The 27,553-nt window shown below is 36.7% G+C and overlaps 1 protein-coding gene across 1 annotated transcript in view; it reads left to right on the top strand.

The window, feature by feature from the left end:
• Positions 1 to 27,553, top strand: part of DHX36 (DEAH-box helicase 36) — a 47,788-nt gene that overhangs the window by 12,264 nt on the left and 7,971 nt on the right. Inside the window, exons 7-22 of the mRNA XM_040247277.1 lie at positions 459 to 533; positions 676 to 842; positions 3,589 to 3,670; positions 7,443 to 7,583; positions 8,032 to 8,134; positions 8,502 to 8,589; positions 12,516 to 12,571; positions 14,293 to 14,357; positions 15,050 to 15,193; positions 17,411 to 17,528; positions 18,462 to 18,560; positions 23,203 to 23,376; positions 23,531 to 23,617; positions 24,553 to 24,636; positions 27,128 to 27,227; positions 27,324 to 27,414. Coding sequence (XP_040103211.1) covers positions 459 to 533; positions 676 to 842; positions 3,589 to 3,670; positions 7,443 to 7,583; positions 8,032 to 8,134; positions 8,502 to 8,589; positions 12,516 to 12,571; positions 14,293 to 14,357; positions 15,050 to 15,193; positions 17,411 to 17,528; positions 18,462 to 18,560; positions 23,203 to 23,376; positions 23,531 to 23,617; positions 24,553 to 24,636; positions 27,128 to 27,227; positions 27,324 to 27,414 — 1,674 coding nt within the window. The remainder of the gene's footprint in view (positions 1 to 458; positions 534 to 675; positions 843 to 3,588; positions 3,671 to 7,442; positions 7,584 to 8,031; positions 8,135 to 8,501; positions 8,590 to 12,515; positions 12,572 to 14,292; positions 14,358 to 15,049; positions 15,194 to 17,410; positions 17,529 to 18,461; positions 18,561 to 23,202; positions 23,377 to 23,530; positions 23,618 to 24,552; positions 24,637 to 27,127; positions 27,228 to 27,323; positions 27,415 to 27,553) is intronic.

Below are 27,553 nucleotides of genomic sequence, written 5' to 3'. Positions count from 1 at the left end.
TTAGTAGACCGTCACTTGCCTAAAGGAGCGGCCTCCTGTACGTTTTGGTACCACCACGTAGCCTCTGACTACCTTAAGTTAATTTGTATCTTAACCCCCACCCCCTCCACTGTGTTTTTGTAGTCCTCTGCAGCTCAAGATTCTGTTTATCTTTTTAAATGAAGTGATTTTCCAGTCACTAAACTGAAGTTGAGTTTCCTAAATATTTGGTCTTTTTCTGAATGGTAGGTCTTGTAAAGAAATCATTAACGTTGTGTTTATAATAAAAATACGTATAATGAACTTGAAGCTAGTATTTCTCATTACTGTGCTGTAGTAGTTCTGATAACTGAAAAATTAAGGATGAAGCTTTTCATTAAAACTGAAAGCATTTTTTAAATTGAAGATTTGAACGTTTTGTGGTATTTAATAGTTCATCAGTAAAGAACCAAGAATTAATTCATGTTTTTTATTCACAGTCGATTGCCAAGGAAACAAGGTTCTATCTTATATTGTACAACAGGAATCATCCTTCAGTGGCTTCAGTCAGACCCGTGAGTATGTTTCAACGCAGGACATCTAGTTAAACATCATCAAAAGATGTCATTATTACATTGGATTTTATTATTATGTAAAAGTAAAATGGTTCTGTTTTTGATTTTGTGCCGAGTAGCAAACTTTATGCTTCTATTGTAGCCATCTGTCCAGTGTTAGTCATATTGTGCTTGATGAAATCCATGAGAGAAATCTACAGTCAGATGTTTTAATGACTGTTGTTAAAGATCTTCTCAGTTATCGACCTGACCTGAAAGTAGTATTGATGAGTGCAACATTGAATGCTGAGAAATTTTCCGAATATTTTGGTGAGTAGAATTTATGATTGTTACTTTACAGAGTTATCACAAAACCACTGAATTTAGAAGCAGTTTTTAAAAAAAATGTTTTTAGATGTTTAGTGATGCAAGTAGTCAAAGTTTAGCGATACATTATATTTGAATATTTATCTGCTCTCTGCTGCTGCTACTAAGTCATTTCGTGTCTGACTCTGTGTGACCCTGTAGATGGCAGCCCACCAGGCTCCTCTGTCCCTGGGATTCTCCAGGCAAGAGTACTAGAGTGGGTTGCCGTTCCCTTCTCCAATCTACTCTCTAGTAGTTTTTAAAATACTTATTTATGTTGAACTATGTTGTGTCTGTTGCTGCACGGGCTTTTCTCTAGTTGTAGGGAGTAGGGGCTAGTCTAGTTGTTGTGTGTGGGCTTCTTATTGCAGTGGCTTCACGTTGCAGAGCACAGGCTCTAGGTCCTCAGGCTTAAATAGTTACAGTATATGAGCTCAGAAGCTGTGGCACATGAACTGCTCCAGAAGCATGTGCTGCTGCTGCTAAGTCGCTTCAGTTGTGTCCGACTGTGCGACCCCATAGACAGTAGCCCACCAGGCTCCTCCGTCCATGGGATTTTCCAGGCAAGAGTACTGAGCGGGTTGCCTTTGCCTTCTCCGCCAGAAGCATGTGGGGTCCTCCCTTACCAGCATTGAACCCATGACTTCTGCGTTGGCAGAAAGATTCTTTGCCACTGAGCTACCAGGGAAGCCCTCTCTAGTAGTTTTTTAAATGGTGGCATCATCTCTGGTCTTGTAGTAAAGAGATGTAGGCTTTTGGTGCTACCACCAGATAATTAAGGTGACATTAATGAAGTCAAACCACAGATTAGAAAAATTTATTAACTTTTGTTGATAGTCTTCTGTAGCTTTTATGTAGTTTGGTTCAGTTGCTGAGTCATGTCCGACTCTTGGCGACCCCATGAATTGCAGCATGCCAGGCCTCCCTGTCCATCACCAACTCCTGGAGTTCACTCAGACTCACATCCATCGAGTCAGTGATGCCATCCAGCCATCTCATCCTCTGTCATCCCCTTCTCCTCCTGCCCCCGATCCCTCCTGGCATCAGAGTCTTTTCCAATGAGTCAACTCTTCACAGGAGGTGGCCAAAGTACTGGAGTTTCAGCTTTAGCATCATTCCTTCCAAAGAAAACCCAGGGCTGATCTCTTTTAGAATGGACTGGTTGGATCTCCTTGCAGTCCAAGGGACTCTCAAGAGTCTTCTCCAACACCACAGTTTAAATGCATCAATTCTTCGATGCTCAGCTTTCTTCACAGTCCAACTCTCACATCCATACATGACCACTGGAAAAACCATAGCCTTGACTAGACGGACCTTTGTTGGCAAAGTAATGTCTCTGCTTTTGAATATACTATCTAGGTTGGTCATAACTTTCCTTCCAAGGAGTAAATGTCTTTTAATTTCATGGCTGCAGTCACCTTCTGCAGTGGTTTTGGAGCCCAAAAAAATAAAGTCTGACACTGTTTCCACTGTTTGCACATCTATTTCCCATGAAGTGATGTATCTCAGGCTAAAGTGGCAATTTGCTAATAACAGTGATAACTAGTGATAACTGTGATATCAATGATAACTGTGGAATACCTTCAACTTGCTGGGTAGCGTATTTGGCCTATCTTCATCAATGCTCATTGATACCTTGTGAAGTAGGTGCTATTATTCTCATTGTTACAGATGGAAAACAACCTCAGAATAGTTAAGTAGCTTATCCAAGGTTGCATAATTAACAGAGGGTCAGGATGATTTGAAACTAAAGTTGAGGGAATTCCCTGGGAGTTTAGTGCTTTCACTGCTGGGGCCTGGGTTCGATCCCTGGTCAGGGAACTAAGATCCCACAAGCTGCATGGAGTAGCCAAGAAATAAAACAGAACCTAAATTTGAGTAGCTGCAGAGTACATTCTTTTAAAATTATGCCTCACTGTCTCTACTGCTTAAATTGTTTGGGGAAGGAGGAGAAATGGTAGGACGTTAAAATGGAATAGGACTGTATTTAATGTGTTTGTAATTAGCCCAGTTGGCCCTCAGAGCCTTACTTTGTTTTTGTCTCTGTCTCAGTCCTTTTGATGAGAAATCCACAACTAACATTGAGTAAACTTACACAGGGCAGAGACATAAGTGTACTCAGAGTTGTGGTGCCACTTCAGTTACTTCCATCTGTGCTGTAACTTTGGCCTTTGTTTACAGAGAATATGGTTTATTTTGTTTGGTACAGAACCTAAATAACATTTAAATACCAGTACTGAGAGACTTCTTTTTTAACTAGTGATTCTAAAATAGTAAGCAGTAGTTTAATACTTGGTTAATTCTTGCTATAACTACTCCTTTCTTTCACTAATTCTGGATGCCACAGAGGTCATTTCACTAAAGGCAGGTTTCACTAAAACTTAGGTTCTCATGGCACCATCTTGGCTAATGATGAAGAGAAATAGACTTAATACGTCTTGAATCCAACTTAAAATACGCTATTTTTTTGTATTCTGGGTTACTTTGTAGAGCTGTGAGGTGTGTATACAGTTTGGTAACAGTAAATTGCTACTGAGTGAAGACTAAACTGCTGTTTTTATTAAATGAGATATGGAAAAATAAGGTATAGCTGCAAAAGTTTAAGGACCCTTTTCTGAGGTTAAAACTAATGTAGTCATTGTCCTATTTACAGTTAATTTTTTTTCTTTTTACATTTGAATACAAATTTATGTTTTATCTACCATAATAGGTAACTGTCCAATGATACATATACCTGGCTTTACTTTTCCGGTTGTGGAGTATCTTTTGGAAGATATAATTGAAAAAATAAGGTAAGTAAATATTAGGAAGTAAAAGATTACTTGGTGTCTTTGAAAATCCACATTGATGCTCATACCATATTATATTACAGAGCTTGGGCTTTAGCCACATATCAGTATTGTCTAAAGACTCCTGGGCAGAAAAGTTTGTTAATCTCTGTCTTTAGTGTTGAACTTCTGTTCTGATTCTCCTCCCTGATATTCATTCTCCTTTGCTGGTTCCATTTCCCACCCTTTAAATATGATATTCCCCTAGAGTTCTCACCTTAGATGTTTCTCAGCGTTTTATGATTTCACTGTGCAATCCTATTCCATGACCATAGTTGTAAATTTTCAAAACTATTTTCCTGCAGCTTTCAAAACTATGGTTTCAAAACTGAATTCTTCCTGAATTCTAAGCTTATCTAAATCTATACTCAGCAGCATTCCAGTATCACAGATTTCTTGAACCTCACATTTTTCAAACAAAAACTGTCATCTTATATTTGATTCCCACTGTGTTTCCACCAAAAAAATTAAAATAATCTATGTTGCTTAGTATGCTTTATAATGGTTGCTCCTGTTGTCTTCCACCCGGTTGTTTAAACTCTAAATCAAAGTAGCTGGTGTTTCCAGCAGTTAAGTTCCAGGATACATTAACTGCTTTGCATGCTTAGTAACCAAAGTACTGTAAGTCATTCTGTATCCCGTCCCACTTTCCCCCATGAAAACCGTGAGAGCTTTCTCCTTGAACATACCTTTTCGTTTTCACTTCTACTTAAGGTCCTTGTCATCTCTCCTATGTTAGTATAAGAGTTTCTCTGTGGGCACTGAGGTCTTCCCTCTCACAGATGCTGCCATCTGTTTTCCCCAAAACTCTGGTTATGTGAGCTTTCTTGCCTAGGGTATGGCCCTTGAGATTTCTCTTTGAAAACTAGTTGAAGAACTTTTGTTGCTTTGTCATGGCCTAAAGCGGAGCACCTCAGCTAGTATGCCCAAGTTATGATCCTGTTCACGCTGGCCTTTAGCTACTAGCAGGCTTCTCGAGGATCCATCAAAATTACCTTAGTATCACTTGATGAGAGAGGGCTGAAGGCACAGACCCATAGGATCAGGTTCCAGCTTTTTAGCCTGTCTCCCCAAGGCTCTTTACATTCTGGCCCTGTCTGTCTAGTGGCATACATTATGCCAGTTCTCTTATCCACTGTCTCTTCTGTGCCAGCTTATGCCCTTTCTTTCATGACTTTATGCTTTGTTACATTCTGTTCCTCCTTTCAGAGTTACATTTGCCACATTCTCCACTTTTCATCTGTAAACTATTATGTAAGAACAAGTCCCTGCCCATTCAGCCTTCTCTGATACCTCTCACAGTGAGTTACCTTCTCAGCAAGACTGCCAGGACACTTTTATCATATCTCTTGTACCGCATACCTTATTGCCATGTGATGTATCTTGTTATATATGTCTCTTGCACTAGATTTCAAATTTTCAAAGTGGAAGATTTTGTCCTATGCATCTTTGTAACTAGTACATAGCACAGTGCCTGGCCTATAGTAAACATCTGAAAACTAAATGGATAGATGTAGAAACATTTGTGCTGAGATTTTTCAAGACTCCACAGCTTTACTTGTTAAAGGAGAAAACCAGAAAGTGATGGTGGGAAGGTGAGAACAAAGATCCTACCTACTGCATATTTTACATGGAGAAAAGTCAGCTGAATTTTGAATGGACATTTATATAACATATTTTTGAAACTACATGGCTTGCACTGTGCACTAAGATCTGAGAAAAAACAAGGGAACGACTCATTACACAACTTTGGAGCTTGAATCTAGATAGGGATACATACAGGCTATTACTCTTAAGGAGTATACTCTGGTCATACTCACATGACCATAGTTTCTGAGAGTGAAGACCACAGTGCCCACAGAGAAACTCTTATACATAACACAGGAGAGATAATAAGGACCTTAAGTAGAAGAAATAAAAACGAGAAGGTATGTTCAAGGAGAAAGCTCTCAGGGTTCTCATGGGGGAAAGTGGGATGGGATACAGAATGACTTACAGTACTTTGGTTACTGTTCTGGGTAAGCGAAGAGTGTGTAAGGCAGGGATATTGTGGACAACTAAGGAAAGCAGTGAGGTCTGCAGGGCAAGGAGGGAAGTGTGTTTCAGGGAGGAACATGTTAAAGTGAAAGAGTGTATGTTGGTCTTTCATGCTCTGGTTATATCATCAATGCTCATAAATTTTTATGCTCTCCCTCCTCAGTTCCACTTTCAACCATGTGGCCCCGTTTCTTACCATAGCACATTTACCAGTTGTTCTCTAAGGTAATAACAGGCAACAGCCTGACAGTAGAAACAAAGATTCAGGGATCAGTAATCTAACATTATATAAAGATGAATTGCTTTCTTAAGGTCTCCAGAAGGCAGTGAATATACATGGAATTGTAGTTAAGGGAAGTCTCTTGAAGCAACAGATAGTATTTGTGCACTTGTTCTGTAGCCAGCGCAAGAGGGGAGGTGAAGTAGGGTGGTCATTGGATAGACGTTTTCAGCAGTGGCCTCAGCTATTCCTTTTCCAGAGGAAGAGCTGCTCTGCAGGGAAGTAGGAAAGAAAATAGGTGAGATATTATGGAGGGTTGTGATTGGGTACTTGGGGAGGGGGGCTAAAGGTTACCTCTGATCCTATAATTGCTGGGAAGGGAGCCAGCTGTGGGTCCATCCTGCTGACTAGATTAATTTCTGTCTCAGGTTGCCCTACCTCACGGTGGTGCCTCTATATGTATCGAAGACTTAGGGGAGTCCTGGGTCACAGGTACTGAATAGGGAAGGGGATTGATGAACTCTTTGGGGTGTCTGCTATATGTCAGGCACCATGCTTTATCGCTTCTTTTTCATTCTCATGTCAGTACTGTTAAGAGTATTAATCTCTCAAGAAAACTAAAAGCCAGAGGCTTATACCTTGTCCAAGGTCACATGGCAGAGCACGGACATATGTCCCATTCTGTCTGACTCACAAAGCCCATGCTTCACACCCCCCATTCTGTCTAGATGCTCTCATCTAGGTGAACTCCGAGGGGCTTTGGGGTTAAAGTATAGGTTTATTTTTCTTTGTCTCTCTCCACTCCCATGCCTCTCAACTCACTTATGGTAGGTGACGTGCACTGCAGCATGGAGAAGTCAAAGCAAAGCACTGGACTGCCTTGTAAGACATCTGAATGCTGATTCTGGCTCTGCCATTGTCTGTGTCTATAAGACCTAGTAGAACTAAGTAGTTCTCAAGCATGAGTCTATGGATCTACAGACCATTATAACTACACTGAATCTCCTGGGGCACTAAATAAAATTGCTCGATGAGCAGACCCCAGTCAGACCTACTGTATTCAAATCACAAGGTATAGGATTGAGGAATCTGTTTTACAAACTCCCCAGGGAATTATTTGTGCTCACGTTTAGAAGCCACCTATATTCAAAATCTGAGTCTTCTAGGCAATTGTTAACTATTGTTTTGAACCCATATTAATGTTAACTTTTGATATAAAATTAAAACTTAAAGATGGTAGTTACTCTACCGTTTAAATTTTTATTCCTGAAGATTATCTAGAGCTTTTACACTTTCATAAAGAATGATTTTAATCTAAAATGTTATGTGTTCATATTTGTAAATAAATTTAACTAGCATTTACTAGAAAGTATAGTGAAGGTGTTCATTAAAATTTCTTTCTAAAATCCTAAAAAGTCAGAGATATTAGTGGACCAATTTTAAATAAAGTGAAGCTATTTAAGAGTGTTTTTATTTTAGATATGTTCCAGAACAAAAAGAACACAGATCCCAGTTTAAGAAAGGTTTCATGCAAGGGCATGTGAATAGACAAGAAAAAGAAGAAAAAGAAGCAATCTATAAAGAACGCTGGCCAGGTTATCTAAGGGAATTGAGACAAAGGTAAGTCTGTTTTTGTTTGAAAGTGAGAACATAGTGGCTGAATGACTAAAACAAGATGCAGGTTCATCTTGACTTTGTACGTATTTAAGGGTAGCATTGTTGTTTAGTCACTCAGTGGTATCCAGCTCTTTCCTTATTTAGTCACTAAATGTGGCCTGCTAGGCCTCTCTGTCTGTGGGGTTTCCCAGGCAAGAATACTGGAATGTCATCTACATTGGCAGGCGGATTCTTTACTGCTGAGCTACCAGAGAAGCCCTGAGAATAACATTTCGAGTCTCATAATTCTAGCTGGATACTCTACTGATTTGACTTGTAAACACTATCATAACCCCAGTATTTCTTTTTATTTATTATGTTTTCCCATTTGCAGATTGTTAATTTTAAAATTTTATAAGTTAAATGTCAGGAAACTGTCAAGTATTTCAAGACTTTATATTTGACTTGATAGGTATTCTGCAAGCACTGTAGATGTTATAGAAGTGATGGATGATGAAAAAGTTGATCTGAATTTGATTGCTGCCCTTATTCGATACATTGTTTTGGAAGAAGAGGTTAGTTTTGTTTTTCTTTAATTTTCAAAAGTGAAACATTTCAATTTCATATCAAGGACTTGAAAAAATTTTCTCTTAAATGCTTTTAAAAAAATAATCTTTGGAAGAAACAGCTTTTGATACCAGGAGCAAGAATTTCAAAATACAAAATGATTTAGCAGTTTGACCTGTTTGAAGAAAAGACTCAACAAACGAAATGTCTAGATTATAAATCCTATTTTTAAAAAGCAAACTCTTTCTTTAGTTATAATTAGTAACTAAAAGTTATCTTGAGCTAATATAATTTTAATGAAGACTTAATTGTGCACAAATTATACTCTTATTTTGTTATGTGATCCTTTATAACATTTATTTCCCCTCTGCATAGGATGGTGCAATATTGGTCTTTCTACCAGGCTGGGACAACATCAGCACTTTACACGATCTCTTGATGTCACAAGTGATGTTTAAATCAGGTACTTTAGAATGTATTTTTATTGCCGTTCTAAGAATGGTACTTGAGTTATGTGTAGCCTGGTTATTTTCTTTCATTTGCGCTTATTATAGTCCAAGTTGAGTTTTTTCAAAAGTTGGATTCCCCCCAACCCCCCACTAAAGTTCTGGGTCAGAGATGAAGATGGTAGATACGTAGTGAAGTTCCTTATTTAGTTTTATGGTGAGGCTGTTTCCCCTCTCTGCCTAAATTTGCCCAATAAAATCGAGTCTTTGGCATTTGAGGTTTTTGTTTCTTCTGCATTTAGTTGGGCAGAAAAGAAGTTTGAATTTATCTTCTTAGGCCAGTATTTCTCAGCTCTAACTGTACAACAGAGTTACTCATGGCACTTCTTTAAAAATGCAGACCCAGATTGCACCCTCATGCCAGATATTAGAATGTGACCTGCCAAATGTTAGAATGTGACCTGAACATCTGAAGTTTAAAAAAAAAAAAATCTCAGATGATCTGATTGTTGAATAGGATGTTTTGAAAGATACGACCTCTTATGTTTTAGAGAAATGCATTGGAACATTTTTCTCCTGTGAAATTAAGTTATAGCTTTTTCCAGAGTCACTGTTAACTTTAGTAAAATCAAAGCAAATCCATTTAGTATTTTAAATAGTTCTGAATATACTTCCTAGCCTTACTCTGTTGAAGTGCTTTGATATATTTTATTTTTTAAAAATACTGAAAAATATTTTGATCTAATTTATTGGCTAAAATACTTTTTAAATCCCATCATGGTAATGACCTCAAATTGTTCACTATAATTAATTTTCTATTCTCTCACTGCAAAAACATTTTTGTCTGATTACTATGACTTCTCTATAATGAAATACTACTTTCTGTTTTCCTCATCATTGGTAACTTCTGTATAGAAAAAGTATAGGTGATGATTAAACAATACAACCATCTATATTTTTTTAAAACAGAAATACTTCTCTGGCTGAACCTTCCAATTTTGGCCTTTCCTTCCCCCATCATAAACTCTATTATATGACCTACTTTTAGTTTTAAAAATGTGTGTATGTATTTTCCAAGAAAAAATATGGAGATCATTTTGGAGGAAGTAGGGAAAGGGTGTTGAGAAGGCAATGGCACCTCACTCCAGTACGCTTGCCTGAAAAATCCCATGGACGCAGGAGCCTGGTAGGCTGCAGTCCATGGGGTTGCGAAGAGTCAGACACAACTGAGCGACTTCACTTCGACTTTTCGCTTCATGCATTGGAGAAGGAAATGGCAACCCACTCCAGTATTCTTGCCTAGAGAATCCCAGGGATGGGGGAGCTTGGTGGGCTGCCGTCTATGGGGTCACATAGAGTCTGACACGACTAAAGCGACTTAGCAGCAGCAGCAGGGAAAGGGTGTGATGTTAAAGATTATTATAATTCATTAGCTTTCTGATTTAATTATACTCAGGGATGGAAGTATTAATTTATAGTTCTACCACCAGCTTCAGTTCAGTCGCTGAGTCGTGTCTTACTCTTTGGAACCCCATGGACTGCAGCATGCCAGGCTTCCCTGTCCAAACACCTGGAGCTTGCTCAAACTCATATCCATCGAGTCGGTGATGCCATCCGACCATCTCATCCTCTGTCGTCCCCTTCTCCTGCCTTCAATCTTTCCCAGCATCAGTGTCTTTTCCAGTGAGTCTTTTCTTTGCATCAGGTGGCCAAAGTATAACCATCAGCTTAATTTCTCTTAAAGAAAATCTTTCAAAAATTTCAAAGATAGTTCCAGAAAAACATCTATTTCTGCTTTATTGACTATGCCAAAGCTTTTGACTGTGTGGATCACAATAAACTGGAAAATTCTGAAAGAGATGGGAATACCAGACCACCTGACCTGCCTCTTGAGAAACCTATATGCAGATCAGGAAGCAACAGTTAGAACTGGACATGGAACAACAGACTGGTTCCAAATAGGAAGCGGAGTACGTCAAGGCTGTATATTGTCACCCTACTTATTGAACTTCTATGCAGAGTACATCATGAGAAACGCTGGACTGGAAGAAACACAAGCTGGAATCAAGATTGCCGGGAGAAATATCAATAACCTCAGATATGCAGATGACACCACCCTTATGGCAGAAAGTGAAGAGGAACTAAAAAGCCTTTTGATGAAAGTGAAAGAGGAGAGTGAAAAAGTTGACTTAAAGCTCAACACTGAGAAAACGAAGATCATGGCGTCCGGTCCCATCACTTCATGGGAAATAAATGGGGAAACAGTGGAAACAGTGTCAGACTTTATTTTTTTGGGCCTCCAAAATCACTGCAGGTGGTGATTGCAGCCATGAAATTAAAAGGTGCTTACTCCTTCGAATAAAAGTTACAACCAACCTAGATAGCATGTTGAAAAGCAGAGACATTACTTTGCCAACAAAGGTCCATCTGGTCAAGGCTATGGTTTTTCCTATGGTCATGTATGGATGTGAGAGTTGGACTGTGAAGAAAGCCGAGCACCGAAGAATTGATGCTTTTGAACTGTGGTGTTGGAGAAGACTCTTGAGAGTCCCTTGGACTGCAAGGAGATCAGTCCTGGGTGTTCTTTGGAAGGAATGATGCTAAAGCTGAAACTCCAGTACTTTGGCCACCTCATGCAAAGAGTTGACTCATTGGAAAAGACTCTGATGCTGGGAGGGAATGGGGGCAGGAGGAGAAGGAGACGACAGAGGATGAGATGGCTGGATAGCATCACTGACTCAATGGATGTGAGTCTGGGTGAACTCCAGGAGTTGGTGATAGACAGGGAGGCTTGGCATGCTGCGATTCAATGGGTGGCAAAGAGTTGGACACAACTGAACTGAAATCTTTCTCATCATCTGATAATCCAATCCATAATCAGATTTTCCCATTTTTTCCCCCAAAGTATCTTTTACAACTAGCTTGCTCAGACTGTAGGAAAAGTCAGACTGATAAATCGTTTAGTTTTAGAACGGCACTTCCATCTTCCCTTTTCTTTCCCAGTGGTGGAAAAGACTAGGTTCTACTTTCTGGAGATGTCTAAATTTTTATAGTATCATTTCATTTGATGATCTCTTAATCTTGTTTTCCTGCCAACTGGAAGTTATATCTGAAGCCTTGATTCAATTCAAGTTAAGTAGAGTGGATGTATTTCATACTGTGTCACAGAGATAAGTTATTGAAGATATTCTTCGTCAAGCACTATTTGACAGCTTTTTACAGTTTAGGAGGGTCATAGAGGCTGTGGGAAGCATTGTATCTCCTAAATAACAGCACTTCTTTTTCTTGGAAAATACAGCTACCTAGGGTCTTCTGGACATTCTTGCCAGAGATTTAAGTTAGGTTGCACTTTGGTAGCTATATCTGGCTGAAATTGACCCTTGCTTCTATAACACTCTCTCTCCTTCCCATGATAGTACTACATCAAACTGTCTGTTGACTGATAATCATGAATGGGCTTGAGCAACTTGATTTTGTAACCTAAAACTTCCTATATTCCTAACAAAATTATTTTTTTAATGTGGGCGACTTTTGGAATGTATTACATTTTACTAATGCTATTTCATTATTTTTAAGTGGACATGGAAATTTAATAAGTAATGTGCTTTAAATTTTAAAATTTTCTTTGATTAAAGTAGGATTACCCAGTCTACAAACATATTCACCCATATTAAATAAAATCTTTTGATCTTTAGTTAGTGATGGGAATGGAGTTAATGTTTTGTTTTCAAATTATATTAAAAAAATACAAAAGGTTGCTACCAATTTTTCAGCATTGTATAAGAATTTAGAATTCGCAGAAAAAATATTAACAAGTATATAAAATGTATATACTTGGTCTGATTCATGTGACTTAGCATCTGAACTCATTGTTCCATGTATTTTTTTATGGAATTTTCTGCAGCTGTTTATCTTAAAGTTTAATTTTCTTCTTAATTTTCAGACAAGTTTATTATTATACCTTTACATTCTCTGATGCCTACAGTTAACCAGACACAGGTATGTTGTTAAATTTATCTTTCAAACTGAGGCAGGCTTTAAGGACTGCTTATCGTATATTTTATTTTCTTTTATTTTTGAAAGCACATTTTAAAATAGTAATCCATACAAAAAATACTCCTTTGAGAACCTTTGCAAATGAGTCTTCAGGGAATGACTGCACAAAAATTTGGATAAGAGAGGGTAATCCATGAATCACTTTAGTTTCATCAGCATTAGGGAAACATTTAAAGGTTGCTTTTATCAATAGCTTGTTTGGGTTTCCTGAGTAAAATAAAAAGATTTGTGAAAGCCAATAAAAATAATTTAACCTGGCAATGAATAATCTATGACATACACAGTTTGATACTGAGATTTTGATTTAACAGAATTAGTACATTTATAGGCATGAGATTTCAGTGATGTATTATTAATTATGGTTTTGGATGTTTTGACTTTGTCAGATTCAGGAATATCTCTAGTTAGAATGAGCAGTGCATTCCCAAAGGAAAGGTAATTTTCTACTGTATTTGCAGGCCCTGGTAGAATGAGATGGATCCATTTTTTCCACTCTCTTTGTAAGAAATAATATACATATTTTTAATTGAAGGCTTTTTACTATCTCTGCTGGTATGATAGTTCTGAGGAAGGCTCAGCTAGCTGGATTAGGTACAGTGTGCATGTCTGAGGGAAGAGAAGAGGAAAGACAGAGCTCTTGATCCCAAAGATTGAACAAAAGAGTATCTGGTGTGGAAGTACTTCACCGCTCATGCCGTAACCATAAAATATTGATTCCTTTGCTAGAGGATATGTGACTAGACTGGCAAACATTTTTCTCTTATTACCATTTTTATAAATGAGACGAGTCTAAGCTGTTTTTTTGTTGCTGTTGTTTTGCTTTTCACCCAAGTGGTGTCCACATTATGACGTTGGATTTATTACGTGAAGGGGATCTTTCTAAGTCCGTTTCAGTCTCAGCAGCTGGTATACAGTGGCACAGCTAGCTGGCATTCATTCTGATGATTGGGCACATGCCTCGTTGGTTGGTGTCATCTGTATGTCTATACATGCTTAGTTAATCAGTTGTGGCTGACTCTTTGCAACCCAGTGGACTGTAGTCCGCCAGGTTCCTCTGTCCATGGAATTTTTCAGACAAGAACACTGGAGTGGGTTGTCATTTTCTGCTCCAGGAGAATCCGGATCCCTCCTGACCCAGGGATCAAACCCTGCATCTCTTGTGTATCCCCCATTGGCAGGTAGATTCTTTACCACTGAGCCACCTGGGAAGTCCTGTTTTTATCTGTATAGTTTTTAAGTAATTCATAATTCTTTACACTTCTGTCCCTCTCCCTTAAAAAATTTGACAGCACAGTAAACGTTTGCATTCTGCAGCATTTGTTAAAATTTTTTTTAAGTTACCATATTTAAATATCATTTAATAATTTTGTATACAACTTAAATATCTATAAATTAAAATAATGTTTAAATTATAACCTTTCATTTGAAATCTTATTTGTGATAGGATTTTGATATCTATGGGAGATTTGGTTTACCATAAGGGAATTTTGTGATATTGAAGATGATGTATAAGATATGAATGTGTCTACAAATATTAGATGCATATGTCAGTGAGTGAACACAAAATTGCAAAAAGTGAACTGAACTTGAAGTAATTACTTTAATTGTAAGAATGGATGTGTCAGAAATTCACTCTTGGGATTTTGATGTATGTGTTCTTGCAGGTGTTTAAAAGAACTCCTCCTGGTGTTCGGAAAATAGTTATTGCTACCAACATTGCAGAGACTAGGTAAAAATTGTTTTTTAATTACCAACTACTAATGATTACATTTGTTTTGAGCACCATAACAGTTAACACACCTTAATCTTTTTTTACAAAATACTTAGTAATTTCTTTAAACCTATTTTAATTTAGTTTCAGTGAACATGGGTTTCTTTTTGAAAACCTATACTAATGTTTTACCCTCTTCAGAAATAGGCTTTTAAGTGATTGTTTTAAAGCTTCCCTAAAGAAGCATGGGGACTGAGGTCAGTACTTCTGGTTGGGAGTAGAATTGATAGATTGTTTGGTAGTTATATATACTCTTTAAATTATTCCATTGGAGATACTAATATACCAATACAGTCATTGCAACAGATTGTTCTGCAGAAGCTGGTGTTAAATCATGGCACTTGGAAGGCTTACAGAGCTAGTTACAAAAGTCCGCAGGCAAGCTGTGAAGTTTGACTGAGGGCAGATAAGAATTGTGCACATGATCTGTAACAAGGGCACTGGCTGCTGCCACCGAAGCTGCTGATACTGCCTGTGATGCGCTGTCTGATCTCCATTTGTAAATGTGGAAGAGTGGTGAAAATCTTAAACTACTGAAATCAAGTTGATTCAGTAAAAAGTGTTTTAAGATCCCTGTCTGTAGATCTGGTATAAGCTAATATGCTTTAGATGTGTTTTTAACAATTTTTATGTATTTGTTTTCCAAACAGCATTACCATTGATGATGTAGTTTATGTAATAGATGGAGGAAAAATAAAAGAGACGCACTTTGACACACAGAACAACATCAGTACAATGTCTGCTGAGTGGGTTAGTAAAGCTAACGCTAAACAGAGGAAAGGTCGAGCTGGAAGGTAAGATCATACCTTTGAAGTCTTTACAAAAACACCCAGAATTTTGTGTACCAAATTTATGTAAGGAGGTTCCCTTTCATCTTTTTAAAAACTTACTGTAGCATGTTTTTACTCCCCAGCAGATGGGGGAGTCATTTCAATCATAGTTTTTTCAAAAGGAAAAAGTATCTGTCAGGTTTTTTATTTTATGATTTTTCTACCTCTAATTCCTCAGTCTGGTTAATTAAAGTTAATATTCTTTATCTTATTAGCTATATTATCTGTGATTGTGTTTCTTTTTAAAAAAACATATTAATAATGATTGCTATTATGTCAGGTCATCCTCTAGAGACTTATACACATTAACTTGCTTAATGCTCCCACAGTGCTATGAAGTAGGTTATTATCTCTATTTTGAGGGTAAAGAAACGAAGGTATAGAGAAATAAAGTCATCTAAAGTCATCTCTCCAAAGTCACACAGCGTTACAAGTAGCAGAGCCCAGAATTTGAATTTAGGTGGTTTGGTTCCACAGCCTGGGCTCCTAATCACTATACTTCACAGCTGTACTGGTTTTTCACTGAGTTACCAAGGAGAATACTTTTTCCCACTTATGTGATAGCATGAGAAATAAAAATACCTTCTTTTTCTTTTTTGGGTTGCCCGTGGTATTTTTTGTGATGAGCAGGAGCTGCTCTTCGCTGAAGTGCATGTACTTCTCATTGTGATGCTTTCTCTTGTTGGGGTGCATAAGCTCTAGGTACAAGGGATTCAGAAATTGTGGCATGTGGGCTCTAGAGTGCAATCTCAGTACTTGGGGTGCACGGGCTTAGCTGTTCTGCAGCATGCGGGATCTTCTTCGACCCAGGGATCAAACTTCTATCCTCTGCATTGGCAGGCAGATTCTTATTCACTGTACCACCAGGGAAGTCCAATACCTCTGTTTTAATGATCGGAGAAAAGATTTGCCTGTAACACAAATAATTGCACTTATTACTTGTTTTAATGCATACTTCAGAATATTTTACACCCTAACTCATACGAGTGATAGAATCATGTCTGGAGTTTGAAGAGTTTTTATTTTACCTCTTATCATGTAGAATAAAACGTTTTCCCATAAATTTCAGACACTGGCTTAAGTAAGGAAAGAAGAGTTAAAAAAAAAATTTGACAGACCATTTATCAGCCTTTTAATAAGTTTATACTATATATTTAAAGCTGTCACTCCCTTGTTATAAGGTTTGCAGATTATTCCAGTATAACTTGACTTCAGGTAGTTTATTGGATTATACAGTTGGTGCTCTTGAGTCATAGTCCTGGCTTAGTCCAAGAAGTGTACCTCCTTCTACTCTATTAAGAGGGGATAATTTGATTGGGAGCCTAGCAAGATTGAGGTTTCCCCATGCAGACCAGTCACTAAATGTAAAGTATTGCATTTTATAGAATTCTTCATCCCCACTAATCTGGTGAAAGTTAATTGTGGAATTGCAGTGCTTTTGTTGATGTTTTTAATTGAAGTATAGTTGGTTTACAATGTTGCTTTAGTTTCTGGTGTACCACTCAGTGATTCAGCTTGTATATGTATATGGTATTTTAATTCAAAAGGAAAATAGTCCCCTGTGGGCTCTTTGATACAAATTTCCTTTAGCAAAGCTAATTAAGATTGATAATTATTTTGAAGGCCAGTGCAAACTATTTATTATGTGGTCCTTGGTGGAGATCCTATAGATAGATAATGGGTCCTCTGAGCCACCAGATAAGCCCATCATTCAGATCAGTAGATGTAAATAAGGGAAAAAATTGTTTCCAACATCTCTCTGAGAGCTCACTAGATAGCACATACCTAAGAGCTTTTAAAATAATAGATTAACATAATACCAGCATTTGTTACATAAAGTGCTCATAAGTCCCAAAGAGATTAACCTATGTATACTGCTGATTTTGTGTCAACCAGTCTGGAATCTGTAAGAAACAGGTAACCAAATTATTGGTAGGAGGAACGAGTCTTGTCTTTTTTAGAACTAGGATTTAGGATTAGTGGATTTAAGCTTATTCAAAACAGATGAGGAAAAGGAATATATGAATAACAATGAAGTAACAAGTAAATTAGTTATGATGTGGCTTGTAAGAAATAGATATTGACTGCTTTCCCTGCCTTTTCTTTTCTCTGGAATTCTAAAAAGTCACTGATAATACTTACCTGCCCCCCTCCCCCTTGTTGTTTTTTTTCTTTTTAAAGAGTTCAACCTGGTCATTGCTATCATCTATATAACAGTCTTAGAGCAAGCCTTCTAGATGACTATCAACTGCCAGAAATTTTAAGAACGCCTTTGGAAGAACTTTGTTTACAGATAAAGGTAAATTAAGTGGGAGAATTAAACTAAATAAGGTTCTAGTTTTCAGCATGTTTTATAGAGGAAAGTAATATGTTAATCTGCTAGAAAGAATTTAGACCACCATTTGTTTTTGTGTTAGTACAGTTTGACCCTGAGCAGCCTGAGAGTTAGACTTGCCAGTTGTCTCTTCTCTGCCTCCAGAAAATGACTCACCCAAGGGTGGGTTATTGAAACAGCTTGGTTAGAGTCCGGAGTCAGACCCTAGTTCTGTTGATTCTACATGTTGTGTTTGCTGATTGAACACAAACTTTCCCCTGCACTTAAAGTTCTGTAAAATGAAAATGCAAGTACTATATTTGTTGAAAAAAAAACCTGCATAGACATGAACCTATGCAGTTCAAAATCTATAAACTGTAAACTGTTTTTAAGCTTCTGTCACGTGTATATTAAACAGCTCTTAATTATATACTGCTCTAGAGCCAGACTATCTGGGATTGAATCCCAAGTCCTGTGGCAAGCTAGTTCTTTTATATTGGGCAAGTTATTTAAATTAACTTCGTAAAATTCTTAGAACAGTGCCTGGCACATGGAAAGTGTTCAGTAAATCTTAGCTACTGTCACTACATCTTAAGATGCCCTCATTATAAACTGCTTACCTTTTTTTCAGCATCATATATTTGATAAAATTAGCCACCGTATTTTGAAGATAATTGGTAATCAACTTGTTGAGATTTTAACCAGCTACTTTTCTCATTAATAGAGTTAGTGGGTGTTCAAAGTAGTATGTTGGCCTTTAAACATTTAGAATCGCAAACATAATTTTAACTTATTCTGGTAAAATATCTAAATGGAAAATCGTTTATATGTTTGATTCTTTATTTGAGTGAGTGACATGGGAAAGACTAAACACTATGTTCATATATGACATGTTTAATTATATTTGTCTCTCCCCAGATTTTAAGACTAGGTGGAATTGCTCACTTTCTTAGTAGGCTAATGGATCCACCATCGAATGAAGCAGTGTTACTCTCCATAAAACACCTGATGGAACTGGTAAATTTGTTTTGTTTTTTTTAAAATAAATTCTAACTTAGATTTAGAGTGTTTAAGTAAAGCAAGCTAATTATAAAATTTACTCTTAATTATTGCACAGTAGGCCAGTGAGTGTGCAGGACCAAATTGATTCACTATTTGGCTGTTCAGCTTTAAGTACGAAATAAGTTATAAACTGATACTGTTGTGATTTACTTATACTGGGCTTTTTCCACACAAGTTTTTTCATTATAGGCAGGACTTAAAATTACATACAATTTTGAAAGCTTTGCATTTCAATCTTTTAAAACTTTCGAATCTTTCCGTTTCCTGTTTTGATCCTCTTCACTTGTATTCTTGAAAGGAATTTGGTTGCTGTATTCTGTTCTTTCTGATTTTCATAGTGTTTTTATAGCTTTGTCAAATCTAAGCAACTTAATGACAGTATGGACATCTTATAAAGGCAGCTTTTCTATTTTTGAAGGAATATTAGCAGGTGACTTTTTCCCAGACTATATCCCACTACCTATCATTTTCTTAACAGCTTTTTCCCTTGGTTTATTTTATGAAGTCAGTGTTTTGAGGAACAGGTTTCATTGTCTTAGGTGCCCACTTAGTTGGTAGCCATCCCTATACAGTACCACGCTGAGAAGCCGCACATGAGTGGGCTGTAAGTTAGTGCCCAAAGTAGAGAGAAAGAACAGAACTGTGCTGTCCAGCTCAGTATCCACTAGCCACAGGGGACTGTTTAAGTTTTGAATTAAACTACAAATTCAGTATCTTGGTCACACTCACACATTTTAGAAGTTGAATAGACACGTGGCTAATTTTTTTGAGCCATCTATGTAGATAGTTTTGAGAATTTGGTCGATATGAAAACATTGAAATAAGCTTGTAATGGGAGTAATAAGTTGTTTAAATGAAAAGTATTGTAACTGATCTGACCATTTTTGTTTGAATTTGGGTTAGATTTAGTGAGGCTGCTGATATTTTAGGGAACAGTATGGTTTTACTGACTGTAAAATTAAAGTCCTCCCCTCCGGATTTTTCTCTAATAGAACATAGCAATAGAGAGCTAGGTGGTGATCAGAGAATTGACTTACTTGTGGTAGAGACAGATGACCAGAGGATAGCTGGAGTCTGAAGCCAGAGTGGGGTGACTTCTTTTCTCCTGACTGAATTTAAGAACCAGTCTTTACTGAGCCTTTTGCAAGCAACAAAATTGTGAAAAGGCCTGGGACATCCTTGCCAACAGTAGGGTCTGAAGCCTGGATTTTGAAAAAAACTTTTTTATTATGCAATGCAGAATGCCCATCCAGGATAAAAGAGCAAAACAAACCATCCAGCTTAATGATTTATTACAAAGTGAGCAATGTTATTTTTATTCATGTCAAAAAGTTAAGAACATCTCTGGGATACTAAAAGACCACTGCCTACCCTCTCCCATCACTCCCCGAGTCTCAAAAATAATGTCTATCATGACTAATGGTAGTCTTTTGCTTTTCTTGATGATTTTACCAACCAGAATACATCTCTCTAAAGAGCTCGATTTAATTTGATCCTTTATGAACTTTACAGAAATCCACATAGGATGCTGGGACTTTTGGAAGAATGGGGTTCTGAATTCTTTCAGTGAACATTGTGAAATTCATGTGCATTACTGCTTTTAGCTGTATATAGTTCATTAGTTTTCATTTCTTTATATGGCTACTGAAAGGTATTTTTGGTGGTTGTTTAATCGGTAAGTTGTGTCCGCCACTTCTGTGACCCCATGGACTGCAGCCTGCCAGGCTCCTCTGTCCCTGGCTTTTCCCAGGAAGGAGTACTGGAGTGGCTTGCCGTTTCCCTTCTCCAGGGGACTGAACCTGCGTCTCCTGCATTGGCAGGTGGATTCTTTACCACTTAGCCACCTGGGGCTTCTGGTGGCTCAAATGGTAAAGAGTCTGCCTTCAGTGCAGGAAACCCAGGTCTGATCCCTGGGTCGGGAAGATCTCTTGGAGAAGGGAATGGCTACCCACTCCAGTATTCTTTACTGGAGAATTCCATAGAGGAGCCTGACGGAGCCCATGGGGTTGCAAAAGAGTCCAACACAACTGAGCGACTTAACACTCACACTTTCACCTGGGAAGCCCCAAAGACGTTTTGCTTATTTCCAATTTGAAGCAATTACATACGCCGGTATGAATATTCTTCAGTATTTTATTGTTTCTTGGTGTATATGTTTTAAGTGTTTCTCATAGGTATACATGTAGGAGTGAATTCAGTAGGTAATGCCCAGCCATTTTCCAAAGTTGTCAAACTACTTATATTCCTACCAGGGCCAGTGGTAGGTGAATATTCTCATTGCTCTAAAGCATCACCAACCTATAGTCTTTTATTCTAAGCATGTTGATAGGTATGTTGTAGTTTAATAGTTTTAATTTGCATTACAGTGAGTACTGTTGAGTTTGTATGCAGCTTTTCATGCTTCCAGCCCATTTGGATAGTCTCATTTGTAAATTTCTGGTGCCAGTTTTTGTGTTATGTCATAGGAGGTCATTATATATACTTTGTGTGTACTATTGATCTGAGCCTTTTGTCAATTGTGTATTGCATATGTCTGTATTTTTACCTTATCGCTTTTTACCTAGTGTTTTCGTGAACAAATTCCTAATTTTAATGTGCAATATATATAAGTTTTTTCTTTATTGTTACTGCTTTTTATCCTTTCATGAGTCTTTATCTACCCTGGAGTCATGGTGATAATACTGTTTTCAGTTTTTCTTCTTCACACTTAGAAATATAATCCATGTGCAATTGATGTGTGTGTGTCTCTGTGTGTGTAGGCGAGGTAAGAATCAGTTTTTAGATACATGGAACAGTTGACTGAAACTGTTAGAAAAAAGCTTATTCGTTTCCTTCTCTGCTTTGTTCTGCAGCATTGTCATCAATCAAGTGTCTGGGTTTGTCTATTTGTAGGCTCTGCTTTATTCTATTGATGTATATTTTTCTTGAGCTGGTATCACACTGTCTTAATTATTATAATATTGAGTCTTAACCAAGGAAGAACATGTTCTTTCCCATTGACTTAGTTATTTAATCTCTTGGTTATTTCAGCATTTTCTGTATATCATACAACTCTTTAAGAGATTGAGATCTTGATTAATGGTATTTTTGGATTCTATTCAGACTTCAAAATTTTGCATTTTCTTGTATGTCTGCTATACAGAAATAAAGTTGGTTTTGAATGTTGGCCTTGTTTTCATTAATGCTGTGAAACCCACTTATTCTGATAACTGTATGTAGATTTTTTTGCATACAATCACATCTATAAATAATTGGAATTTTATTTTCAGCTGTCATCCAGGATCCTTAGTACAATATCGTGCAGAAGTGATATGTGTACGTTCTTATGTTCTTATTCTCAAAGGAAAAGCTATCAATAATTCATTGAGTATGTTCTTTGAAGATTTTTTTGTAGAGACTCAAGGAAGTTTCTGTTTTTACCAAATACCTTTTCTTCCTCTAATGAGATTATCCAGTTACACTGCTTTTTATGTTTAATTTGTAATATATTGAATTACATCAGTTTTTCAAATGTTAAACCAACTCTCATTCCTGAAAGAAACCTAACTTGCTGTGATTCAATTTGCCATTGTTTTAAGTTTCTCATGTATAAGGTTATTTAGTTTCCCTTTCTCCAGACATCCCTGTCAAGCAGGAACCAAGATTATTCTAAACTCAGAAAACAAGCTTTAAAGTTTTGTGTTTTTTCCCCTAGTCTCTGAAAGAGTTTTTGTAAGATTAAAGTAATTTCTTTCATAAACTTTTAGTAGAGCTCAATAGTGGCTGTGTTGTACAGTACATCCCTGTAGCCTATCCTACAGAGTCCATTAGTTTGTACCTCTAATCCCCCTACCCCTGTAACAGACTACCAGTGGGTTGCCAGAGTAATACGAGTTTTATCGTTTGCTGTTTTTGTTGTTGTTCACATTTTGTCATTTTGAATGTGTACTGGACATTGTATTTACAGAGATCTTTGTGGATAAAAACTTAGAACTTGGGGTGATAATTTCCTCCAGAGAGGATTTATGTTGCCTCCTCTGGTAAAAGATACTCCAGTGCTGTTCACCTCTCTAGACTTCTTTCCCTCCCCAATTACTGGAGTTGTAATTTTTGTAATTCTTCTGTCAATGTCTTCAGGCAACTTTTCGGGGGCGATGATTGGATCACATTACCTAGGGAGTCAGAGCAGAAGTCACCCCCATTTGGAGGACTAGATACGTCTTTCATCTCTCCCCCTGCTGTTGGTTTCATGTCTCCTAAAGTATACTGCAGTTGAGGGCTGGGCATTGTATACTCTGAGTATATGTTTTGTCTTTTGGGTTCCCCACCCCCAACAACTCTTGTACTTAGTGATTTTCTTTATCTTATTGAATGCTAATACACTATTTCTCATTTTTCTTCTAACATTTATAGTAAAGCTGAATTGTGAGTTGATTTTTTGTTCGTTTAAATAAGTTTCTAACCTTTGCTGACCTCAAAACTAATGTTTTGATGACGAGAATTAAAGCTGAACAATATAAGGGCATTTGGACACGGGTGGACTGTCACTTTTTTTTTAAGCAAACTAAAATATGATGCTTTACAATGTCTGTTTTAAACATAAACTCTTACTTTACAGAATGCTTTGGATAAACAAGAAGAATTGACGCCTCTTGGAGTTCACTTGGCACGATTACCAGTTGAACCACACATTGGGAAAATGATTCTTTTTGGAGCTCTGTTCTGTTGCTTAGACCCAGTACTCACCATTGCTGCTAGTCTCAGCTTCAAAGATCCCTTTGTGATTCCACTGGTAAGAAGTATACAAATAAAAAGCTAGGTTTTTCTTTTCTTTTTTTTTTTTTTAAACACAGGGTAGTTATTTGCTTAGATACACTTTTTATTAGAATGCCGTTCTCCTTTATATACCATCAGAGCAATTTAAGCTGCCTTCATCTGTTTTTAAGGGAAAAGAAAAGGTCGCAGATGCAAGAAGAAAGGAATTGGCAAAGGATACTAAAAGTGACCACCTGACTGTTGTGAATGCATTTAAGGTAAAATGGACATATTTTAAATTTAAATTTTTAAAATATGTTACAGTTATCAGGAATAAGTTAAATTAGTGAAAATGTTTAAAATTAGGGGAACATTTGAAAAAAAACACTTTCCAATTTTGTGATAGTGCATTATTACATTTTCCCTTTTGGAAAAAAGTCTGTTCTTTGTGTTTTGATAACAGGACAAATGAACAATTTATTTTAAAACATTATTTGCTAGTATTTATTTCCATCTTTGTCTTATTCACGTTTATGACGGAAGATTCTTTCCTGTTCTCAGTAATAAACTATACCTGTATTCAGATTTAACATTTTGATAGAGGATCATAATCATGTATACTCTTCAAGAAAGAGAGACTTTTTCTCTTACAGCCAGGGTTTTCTGAGGATAAACATGCCTCATCCATCTTTGCAACATTTAAGTGTAATTTAGGGTATGGAGACCGCATCTTTTTATTGTAGTTCTAGACTCGATTTCCTGTTACGGGATTATTTATGTATTTTTTTTGTTCCTTTGAGCTAATTCAGTATTTTTTTCCCCCATCTTCCTTCCTTTGCTAACTTAAAGCAAAACATATTTGTGAAGGTGAAAATATATAATAGCATTGAAATTTGTCTAACAGGGTGTTCTTTTTGATTAGTACATCATGTGCAGAATGGTGCTATTTTATGTAAATGAACAGTACATTACTTTATAATTTGCTCTTATTTATGTAAAGAAAGGTCTGTAAATTCAGTTTTGGTTACCTCTTAATGACTAGGATCATGGGGAGTTCACGTTTTTGTAGTTTGTTATTTTTTTAATTATTTGGGTTTTTTTACAGAGAAAATTAAAAATCAGAAGGTAAACATTGTTACTAAAATAAAGACAAACTAGTAAGTAATCTTTGCTTTGGGGAATAAAATTAATACTTTATTTCTTTGCCCCCTAGGGATGGGAAAAAGCTAAACAACGTGGTTTCAGATATGAAAAAGACTATTGCTGGGAATATTTTCTATCTTCAAACACATTGCAGGTAATGAGTGTTTTGAAGTAATTCTCATATATGTTAGATTAGGGGATATATGTATCGATTCTGTATAGTCAGCTCTATACCAAAAAGTTAATTGTGACTATCTTGTGAAGTTGAATCATGCAAAATCATAGAAGAAACTATTAAATCAACTTCAGTAGCACAAGAAAAAGATGTAAAGCATAAAAAAAATAATGGCTAAGAGAAGAAAACAAGTCCAGAGTTTAGCAAGAAAACACAGAAGCTCATTTACTCTTTCTGCACCCATCCTTTAGTTGCCATTTTGAAGATTTTTCTAAAATTTTCACTGATACTTCTAAAATCTGTTTTAAACTCAAATAAGGCAAGTATCTCCTTTTAAACTTTAGATAGGTATTTTTATCCTGAACTGACCTAGTGTAATGAGAAAACACTGTTGGAGACATTTGTGAAACAGAAGAAAGTAAACAAGGCAAATGCAACATCAGACGCTGCACTGAACTAGAGAAGTGATCTCAAGCCAGCAGGCGTAGCAATATCCACACCTTTTCAGCTGTGTGGCATGAACTCTAGTAATGGACATTTAGCAGATCTACAAGAGGGGTAAAGAATCCAGAATCCAGCATATTTAAACTTGCCCAAACATTAACAGAATTAAAAGAAGGGTAATGACAATTCTGAAAGATTCTATAGCCAGTGGATAAAAGAAGGGAACCTGGCATATCTCAGCAGAAGATACAACTGTTTCATAGTTAGGAAAGAATGCGGTTTCAGTACAAGGTAAGAAAATAAACCAGTAAAAGGAATGAAGAGACTTCTGAGCCAAGAAGACACATTGAAGGCCATAGCATCATAAGGAACAAAATGGGCAGTCTTTTAAAACAAAATATTACCTAGAAGGAAGGCTTGAGATAATCGCAGCCTGTATATGCAGCCATGAAAGAAAAAAATAAAGCAATAAGTAAAAAGCTCATAAACAGGAGGACAGCATTGATCTATCATGAAGGTAACAGATGTCTCTTCATAGAAAATCCAGGAGTAATTGAATATGTATTCAAAGATATATGTAAGAACATGTCCCTTGAGTAGAAAAAAATGAACTATAGTATGAAAGGATAGTTAAATCCAAGTGTTATTTGAAAATACTATATCCTGTCAAGATATTCAAGTATAAAGAAAAATGACAGACATTCAAGAAAGCACTTGAAATAGACACTCATGAGCTGACCTTGAAAACTTACTGAGAGTAAAATGCGTATTAAAAGGTGAATCAAAAAGAATTTAGGAATGGAGAATACATGCTGAGTATACATTGAAATTATTTAAATATGGAAAAATGCAAAATGGTATTGAGAATTATGGATATAGAAAAAAGGTATTGTCCTGAACAATATAATGGTTATAGAAATCAGGAGGTAGCCTGGCGATTCAGTTGTAAGAGAAATTAGATAGGAAAACTAAAGTCACACAATTTGTAGAAAGTATATATATTTAAAAATGACTTGGGACTTCTCTGGCAGTCCAGTGGTTAAGACTCTGAGCTCCCAATGCAGGGGACCCTGGGTCAGGGAACTAGACCCCACATGATACAACAGCAAGATCCTGCATGCCACAACTAAGACCTGGCACAGCCAAATAAATAAATGACTATATTTCATAATCTCTTTTAAGCTCACAAGGCTTCTTGATTAATCTCTTATGATTATAAAAATGTTGCATTCATCTAATTCAGTTTTGTTTAATTGCCTTAAATTGAACTAAGATTAAATGCTTTTATTAAAACAGCTTCTGTACTGTTATCATAGTTAAGATGGCATTTTTGTCCAGTTCTGATGAGTATCTGCAATATTGTTTATTTAATGATATTTCTGATGATGTTGAGATTAGGGAAGTCTTTTGTACTTTCCTATATTATTTGAATGCTTTTTATAACAAAGCATGTATTATTTTACTCATGGTCATTTTTCTTAAAAACAGGAAACAGGCCTTAAGCTTTTGAACCAGGATGTAATGGTAGTTAGTTCTCAGTAATACATACGTGAATGTTATTTTACTGTATGCTTTTCTGTATTTTTTTCCCCCCCAAAATATGGGGTGGAGAGCAATTTTGAAAATTAGTCTTTTTGCTGAATAAAGTAATTCTGAAACGTCAGTTGTTACTCCCTACAGCAGGCAAGCCTTTTCTATAGAAGATCGGACGATTAATATTTTCAATTTAATATGCACATGGTTTCCCTGGCAGCTGCTCCTCTTTGCCATTGTAATGCAAAAGCAGCCAAAGATAATACGTAGACAAGTGCGTGTGGCTTTGTTTCAATAAAACTCTGTTGACAGAAACAGATTTTTATAAATTTGTAGTTAACTATCCCCTGCTGCAAAACATCACATTTTTGCAAGAGTATTTTATAAAGCAGGGAAAGCTCACCATGAAATTTATTTATGAGTGCACAATTTATAACCCCTGTAGATTTGTGTGGAAGGTATTCTAGTTCTGTTTGTCACCATTGCTCCCTAGATGCTGCATAACATGAAAGGGCAGTTTGCTGAGCATCTTCTTGGAGCTGGATTTGTAAGCAGTAGAAATCCTCAAGATCCAGAATCTAATATAAATTCAGGTACAGCAGGAAATACAGTGTAAATAACTTGCTGCTGTTGTCAGTTGTATCAGTAGTTTACTTTTTTTTTTTCCTCTCCCTTCCCACCCCAAATAGATAATGAGAAGATAATTAAAGCTGTCATCTGTGCTGGTTTATATCCCAAAGTTGCTAAAATCCGACTAAATTTGGGTAAAAAAAGAAAAATGTAAGCATTGAAGATTATTATAATTACTTGTAGTTCTCTCAGACTTTCGAAATCATCTACTACAACATGGCTTGTATTGTACATTTGTTCTTACTTGTAGTAGGTCCTTATTCTTTACTTTGGCTATTTAAGGGAAGGC

The sequence above is a fragment of the Oryx dammah genome, unplaced genomic scaffold (genome assembly GCF_014754425.2).
Source record: "Oryx dammah isolate SB20612 unplaced genomic scaffold, SCBI_Odam_1.1 HiC_scaffold_2, whole genome shotgun sequence".
Classification (NCBI taxonomy): Eukaryota; Metazoa; Chordata; class Mammalia; order Artiodactyla; family Bovidae; genus Oryx; species Oryx dammah.
Note: the sequence above shows the minus strand (reverse complement) of the source record. Positions and strands in the feature narration are given on the sequence as shown.